General features: G+C 35.0%; 2 protein-coding genes across 2 annotated transcripts; one reads left to right on the forward strand and one right to left on the reverse strand.

Annotated features, from left to right (window-relative positions):
* The first annotated feature begins 3,060 nt into the window (after positions 1–3,060).
* On the forward strand, positions 3,061–4,709 carry LOC145109888 (protein DESIGUAL 2-like). Its single transcript, XM_079047008.1, has 3 exons — positions 3,061–3,238; positions 3,449–3,654; positions 4,226–4,709. Exons 1-3 carry the CDS (start codon positions 3,119–3,121, stop codon positions 4,461–4,463), a joined length of 564 nt encoding a protein of 187 aa, XP_078903134.1. The 5' UTR covers positions 3,061–3,118; the 3' UTR covers positions 4,464–4,709.
* A 903-nt stretch (positions 4,710–5,612) lies between these two features.
* LOC145167633 (GLABROUS1 enhancer-binding protein-like) lies at positions 5,613–6,950 on the reverse strand. Its single transcript, XM_079086868.1, has one exon. It carries the CDS (start codon positions 6,840–6,842, stop codon positions 5,769–5,771), a length of 1,074 nt encoding a protein of 357 aa, XP_078942994.1. The 5' UTR covers positions 6,843–6,950; the 3' UTR covers positions 5,613–5,768.
* Positions 6,951–7,782: the final 832 nt, after the last annotated feature.

Raw genomic sequence — 7,782 nt, forward strand, 5'->3', positions numbered from 1 at the left:
TGTGAGAAGTGAAGGAAAATGAGGTAATATCACCCTTAAGGGTGGAGTTCACAGCCATCCAAGAGATTACGGCCGCAATCTCTATTTTACGGTCGTAAACTCCAAGTGATGGAGTTTCCGGCTTGAATGTTGCATAATGAACTCTCGTAGATACTTCCTAACACTTAAACCTTGAATGTACTAGGCTTAGAACACTCAAACAGACCTTTAACAATGCTAAAAGATAGCAGAAACAAGTCTGACTCTTGATTGAATTCAATGGCTTTACTAGATAGAAATTTCGGGTTGTCACAGTAGCAAACCTAGACAATTATCACAAAGACAATCATCTAAATACATTCCCTGCTGGTGGGACGGCATTGTGGCCATAGACCCACCTTTATTGGAAGGTAACTCACCCCAATGTCGTGTAGTGTCTGCACTGTCCTCGGTATGGAAATCAACTCTTCTCGACTCCTCAATCCCTACACAACATCCTTTTTACATTACCATTTCATACTCATAACCCCTACAAGGGTCAACTCAAGTCCAAGGCAAATTCAAGGTCAAAACCTTGGTCAAAGTCAACATCTGGTTGACTAAACTCGCCGAGTTGGTCCACCAACTCGTCGAGTCCCCACGTCTACAAAATGCTACAACCCCGTCCCTACTCGTCGAGTCTAGCAAGAGCTCGACGAGTTCTCCTTCAACAAAACATCGGGACCTTCTTCAATTGAGTCGGCGAGTTCATCCTTGAACTCGTCGAGTTCATCTTCATCCATATGAAGGTGTTTAGTCTATGACTCGCCGAGTTCTCCTTGAACTCGTCGAGTCCGTCTTCATGTGGTTGGGACATTGCCTTGAACTCGTCGAGTCCTTTGATCTTCAAGTCCATAACAAACCCCAACAGGTTGAGTTTTCCTTCAACTCAACCAAAGACCATTTCCATAAGACGTTTGGGGGAAACTGCGACCCGACTCGCTGAGTCACCTAAGCGACTCGCTGAGTCCCTCTTTGTCCAAAACTATACAGTCGATTTTAATCGGTCATAATCCATCCAAACCATAGATCTGACCTCCTAGGGTCCATATTATACATAAAGTTCCAATCTTGACGTCCATGCATGAGGTATTTGGCCCAAATGGCTCTAGAATGAAGTCTACAAGATCCATGGGGTGCTTATGGCAATAAAATTGGCACCTTTATGTCATAGAACCCCCAATGGTTCCATATCTGAAGCTATACCCTCAATGAACGACAAAATTCCGAGTATGACACCTCTAAGGCTTAGAAAATGTAGAAATGAACCCTAACTAGAGATCTAAGAGATAGATGGTCAAGGTTTCAGCTTTATACCTCAAATGAGCTGGAAATGGAGCACAACCTCTGGATCTACTAGCTTCCACTCGAACTTCCAAGCTCCTTCTTCCTTCTAAAGCAGGAACCGGGTGTTACATATAGCTTATTAAATTCATGAGTTTGTATGTTCGTAAAACGTCATATTTCAGTAGTTCGAATTAGGTAAACATGTAAAACTACAAATAGAATAGGAGATAAAAAAAAATGTCATGTCTATTATACGTCTGAGTGAAAACAAATTCTTATCGCTATATGGATAAAAATGAGAATGTCTCAATGATATATTTGGATTTAAATCGAATAATGGTCTCTTTTGCAACACGTGAGGTATACAAACCTTAATTGACATTAAACAAAAACCAAACTGCATTTATCCACCAAAACAATCCTGTTACGTAAATTAAGTATGTGAAAAAAAATTATAAACATTTACGTTTTCACTGAAAATTAAATAATGAGCATATGTATCAATGTCTTGTAATTTTTTTTTTTTTGACAAATTACTTACCTTTTTGTTAATTTTAAACAAAGTTGCAGAAATCGGGATTAATCGGCGATTAATCGTGGATTAATCGCTTGGAGTTCTCCAACCGTCGAGGATTAGGGTATTAATCGGAAATTTATGATTAATCGGGTTTTGCGGGATTAATCGATCTTGGCGGGATTAATAGGTCAACAAAAGTCAATAAAAATCAAAAAAGTTCAAAAAAAAAATTCAAAAAATTCAAAAAATCAACTTTCTTTTTTTACTCCAAAATTTTCAAATTTTCAAAATTTCAAATATTATACCAAAATGTTAATATTTTCGTATTTTCAAAATTTTAAATTACAAAATTTCTTATTTTTTAATTTTGAAGTACTTGTTTTTCTTAAGATATATTAATATTTGATTAATTTTAATATTTCATTAATAATCAATGGTCCCCGATTAATTCACGATTAATCCCCACCATGACCGACTAGTCCTTTAACACCAGTTGACCGTCGGGCTACCGTCGAACGACTTTTACAACATTGATTTTAAATCATGGTTGATAACCAAGAAAAAAAACGATACCAAAAAAAATCAATGATTTGGTTTTCCAAAATTTTAAACTGACTTTCGGATTTGGTTTTGATTTTAATAAAAAACTAAATTGAATTGAACAATGTTCACTCCTAATCATCCATCTCATATACATACTCAAACTATATGTGTGGACGTTGTCCTTTCACATCCAACCAAATAAATTGGTTTGTTGTACCATATTAACATGATAACATGATACAACTGGTCACTATTTTCTTGATCAAGTAGCTACACTGAATGAGACGCCTTCCTTTCAAGAGGTCTTTGGCCTAGTGATCTTGTTTTAAGAGGTTGAGGTTGAAGTCCTGTATGAAATATTTATAGACTTCATGAGTAGTTTGCAATGTCTGTGGGCTGCGGTTAAAAAATAGAAGCTACATTTGGAACTTATCTTACTTGTTCGCCATGGAAGGAACCTAATCTTACACCAAAGCAAACACGTGAGGATAACAAAAAACAGAATAAAGACAACTTTGAAGAGAACATAAAGTTTTTTTACTCTATAAAAACAGCTAATCTTACACATACCCATATGCAGTTAAACCTCATTCACTCTTCCTTAATCCCCTTTATTCACATTGTATCTTTTTCCCCCTTGTCACGTTCTAAGATCTCTCCACCACCACCATCACCCTCACAACCACCACCTATAAAAATCCACCATATTTCTTTTCAAAATCCACCATATTCTATCTTTTAGGCATTCAAAAAATGGCAATGAAAGATCAAAACACCGGTCAATACACACTCCCTTTAGTTTGTTTCTCGATCATACTTATGGATGTTATAGCTGGAATCCTCGGCATTCAAGCCGAGGTAGCTCAAAACCAGGTCTGTTTTTAATACTATTTCTTTTTTACTTAATGGACTTAATGTAGACACAATTCAATTCTCTAAGCTATATATCGATGCTTTTTCAAATGATCTTTCTCCATTTATTTCAAATTTATAAAATTTCACCACAAATATATCATAGTTTTCTCAAAATGGTGGCATGTTGACAAAATTCACCAACATAAATTAGCCGAATTTTTTGTGTAGGTGCAAAGTTTAAGGGTGTGGATCGTTGAATGTCGAGATCCAAGTAACAAAGCTTTTAAGTTAGGTTTTGCAGCAGCGGTGCTTTTAGCATTTGCTCATGCCATTGCCAACATTCTTGGTGGCTGTCATTGTGTTCGATCTAGAGAAGAGCTAGACAATGTCTCTTATAACAAGCGGTTGGCTTTCGGATCCCTCGTTTTCTTATGGTACCAATCTTCTCTTTCTAAGTTGTATCTTTGCAGAAACAGACAAGAGTTTTAATCTTGACAGACAGTATGAAAGTTTCCATTCCAATATGGATAATGCTGTGTGTGAGTATTAGGCCCTTGTACAAGCCACTATACATCAAATTAAACCTCGTGATACTTTCCGGGGTGGGAAGGTGTAGCCGGTTGGGGCTTGTCAAAAAAATAAACTATCATTTATTTTTTTTTATTATAACATCCTACTTTTATTTTAGTCTGTTTCAACATTCTACATTCAATATTTTTTTTTACAATATAGAATCTAACTTTTATTTTATTCAATTACAATATTATACATTCAATTATTTTCTTATCAATACATCATACTTGAAGAAATCTCACTTCAAAAAACCTAACCAATTACAAGGATATACTTTTTTTTTCTTGTTAGGACATTATACTTATAAAAAGTTACCCAATTATGACAATTAAAATTGCAACATTTCTATAATTTTTTAGACATTTTGGAAGTTCAGTTTTTGTAAAACCCAACATAAGGAACGTGTACCTGATGGATTAAAATTTGTACCAGGATTACACTAGTCGCTGGATTTATAATGTTAATAGCAGGAGTTATGGCGAATTCAAGTTCAAGAAAATCATGTGGAATTTCACACCATCGTTATCTATCCATTGGTGGCATTGCGTGTATCATCCACGCCATGTTTGCAGTGTGTTATTACATTTCTGCCACCACCGTTGAAAGAGAAGAAAAAAAGTTGAATTCACCTGGGATTATGCAACACCCACCACAACAAACACATGTTTAATTTTTTAACTATCGGCACCATTTGTTACAAATTGTCCTGTGTTTGTTGTGTTTTGTGTTTGTTCTGATTGAGACTGGACTGACTGTAATTTTATAGTCACGCCTGAGAAGGTGTGACAAGATACAAGGTGTCGGGTTTTTTTTTTCTTTTATATTTTTTTTGAGGTTCTACTCTTGTATGACTTAGTTTGGTGCTATTTCTTATCTTTGTTGATCTTAATATAGTTTTTTAAACTGTTTAAAGAAACTTATTTCTCAATCTACTGATCTACTTTCAAGTATAAAATGCAAAACTTTTATGTAAGAGTAAATTACATGCATGGTCCTTATGGTTTGGGTTAATTTGCACGTTTGGTCCCTAACTTATTTTTCTAACTCGGAAGGTCCCTCTTGCTTGTTTTTGTTTCACGCTTGGTCCATGTCTTACTTAAAAAGACTATGTTGCCCTTGAATTTTTAATTTATTTAAATAAACACACCCCAACCCCACTTCCACCTCAACTTACCTTAGCTTACCTACCCTAATTTATTTAAATAAATTAAAAAAATGAAGAGCAAAATAGACTTTTTAGGTAAGACAGGGACCAAGCGTGTAACAAAAACAAACTGTAAGGACCTTCCGAGTTAAAAAAATAAGTTAGGGACCAAACGTGTAAATTACCCAAACCATAGGGACCATTCGTGTAATTTACTCTTTATGTAATTATCTAGGATAATGACATAAAAATCTTTATGTTTGACAGAAATGTGTGGATTCATTCTTTTTTTGGAGATTTTAAGTTCACTAAAACCGGATGTTTGCAACTTTTTTTTCAAATTTACTTTTTTTGCAGGTTTACTAGGTAAAACCCAATATTTTTGTCAAACTTAACGGCTTTAATGAACCAGAAAGTCAAAAGCGTTTATGAACAAGAATACACAAAAGAATAAAATTGAAAAAAAAAACCATAAAAAAAACAAGTATCTTTTAGGCTTCCTAATCCAATTTACCAAACATGATCTATTTTAAAAAGGACCGTGGTTTTATTAAACATTTTTACAGTCAAATGATCAAATTAGATATAAAAATAAAAAATCCACGTCAACTCATGTTTATATATTCAAGAAAGCTAGCATACTTAGCAGTATTCTATAAAAAAGAAGTTACCACATACGGAGATTATACATATTTTTTGCATATTCATCAATGAAACATTATCAATTTATCATACAACTCAAGTTCATGTTACTAACCTAACTTCATCTAGACACTTAACATAAATACTTCATAAATAACACTTCTCATAATCATAACTTACCTTACAGGCTTAACTAGCACAAGATTTCTTCATAGCATTCAACACAAGCTCTCCCTGTTCTTTCATAAGCTCCAATTTTCTCAAATAATTCTTCAGTTCTTGCACTTTCAAATCATTCCATTTCTCTTCCAATTCCACTTTCTTCGGACCTGAAAGCAACTCTAATCCCCTATTCATAATATCCTCATCTGTGATCGGAATCTTAATTCCACCCCTTGAATGCACCACATTTTTCCCAGATTCATGGCCTCCATTAGAAACCACAGGATTGGAGTTCGCTTTCAGCTTCTGATCTGGTTTTGGCTTAGGGTTAACTTTCTTGGTGTTACAACCAACAATGGCTGCGTTTTTTATACTATTTCTATCCCATAGCTTCTCTGATAACTCATACATTTTCTTCTCATGGGGATTGGACAATGACCTAACTTTCCCATTCTGCTCAATTTTACCTACATTGTTCATGAACTTCGCCTTCAACCTTTTAACCTTAGCTGTCATTTGCCCATTGTTCACATCGACATTCAGTGAAGTTTTCACGAACTCATGGAAATCATTAACATCCGCAATTGGGTCTTTCCCCTTTGTCTCAACGTAACTAATCATACCTTTTATTAACACAATTTCATCATCTTCACTCCATAGCCTCTGAAACAGCGGCTTCTTTTCTGCAGCATTCTCAGGACCCGGTGGCGCCGGTGCTACCACCTCTTTCTTCGTGATCTTCGTTTCCATAGCTTCATCTTCAACCTCCGCAGCCTTCCGTTTCCCGTTTACTGGTTTCGTAGGAGGGGGAGAATTGCGTGAAATAGGGTTTTTGGGTCTGGGTTTTTTGCTTGGTTCATCATCCATAGGCTTTGAAGCTAAAGGTTTAATATTTGGATCGGCTTTTTCGAACTTCTTTGGAGGTGAATCAGCGTCCGATTCGGATTCTTCGGAGGATAATTGTGGCGTCGCATGGGTTTTTCTGGAAGACGGCTGAGGTGGTGGTGTCATATCTGATTCCAATTCCGACTCGGAAACTCCGGTTGACACTTCTTCATCATCAGACGATGAATTGTTCATCTCTAGTTTCGATTGCGCCATGATCCGCCGAGAGATGAATATCCTCCGATAAACCTAGGTCTTCGGCAATTGTGGTCTATGTAGTGGAGAATTTGGGGGTGATGCTCTAATTAGGGTGCGCAACAACGGTAACAATATGTCAATATCTACGTCTTTTCAGAAGTACAAGAACAGACTTTAGCTATTTTCAACATTCACTTTTAACCCTTTAACAAAATATTATTACACCTACTAATGTTTTATGTTTATCAACTCTATCAAATATATATTTTTGAAAAGAATATGACAAAATGGCTGATACTTTGTCAAAAAATAGACAGATATTTTCCTTGTATTTCAAAATAGCATCACATTTCCATCTAGGCTTCTATCATGACATTTTTCTATCTACTATCTTTCTGACATAGCTTTAAATAACGTTACACGTTACTTAGCGGCAAAGTCAAACTTCAAATTTTTACAAGTTACGACGAAACACATTGTTTGTAAGGCGAAACTTTAATACGGCAATTTTTTATATAATTAATAAATTTATATATTTTTCTATTATTATTCATTTTTCTATACATATATGACTTAAGACAAAATTTAGTTAAAATTTGACGTTAATTACAAGCCTTTAACTCGCTATCAAAATCCTAAAGAGTTTTTTAGAACCTTGGTTGCTGCTTATGATTTGCCGTAAAATAGACTATAATTTTTCATACATAAAATAAACTAAATTTTCTTATATTTCAAAATAACCACACATTTGCATATAACATGCTACTCCTTAGACTTCTATAATAACATGTCATGTATTATACAAAGGGTGTTGACATAAACTCCTTAAGTTTTTCAAAAGAAATCGATTTTGTCCTTGTGAAGATTTTAGGTGTGTTAATGCAAAATATTTGGTAAAACTTGTTTAATTTTTCCCTTAAAACATATTTGGCCTTCTACAATAGGTCACCCTTGCCTA

The sequence above is a fragment of the Lactuca virosa genome, chromosome 1 (genome assembly GCF_052849685.1).
Source record: "Lactuca virosa cultivar CGN04683 chromosome 1, Lactuca_virosa_CGN04683_v6, whole genome shotgun sequence".
NCBI classification, from domain to species: Eukaryota; Viridiplantae; Streptophyta; class Magnoliopsida; order Asterales; family Asteraceae; genus Lactuca; species Lactuca virosa.

What these genes read in the sequence shown, in the direction of transcription:
- LOC145109888 (XM_079047008.1), top strand. Translation starts at nt 3,119, where the DNA reads ATGGCAATGAAAGATCAAAACACCGGTCAATACACACTCCCTTTAGTT. An exon ending in CCGAGGTAGCTCAAAACCAG is followed by an intron (nt 3,239 to 3,448) that starts GTCTGTTTTTAA and finishes TTTTTTGTGTAG; the next exon opens with GTGCAAAGTTTAAGGGTGTG. An exon ending in GGATCCCTCGTTTTCTTATG is followed by an intron (nt 3,655 to 4,225) that starts GTACCAATCTTC and finishes AATTTGTACCAG; the next exon opens with GATTACACTAGTCGCTGGAT.
- LOC145167633 (XM_079086868.1), bottom strand. Translation starts at nt 6,842, where the DNA reads ATGGCGCAATCGAAACTAGAGATGAACAATTCATCGTCTGATGATGAA.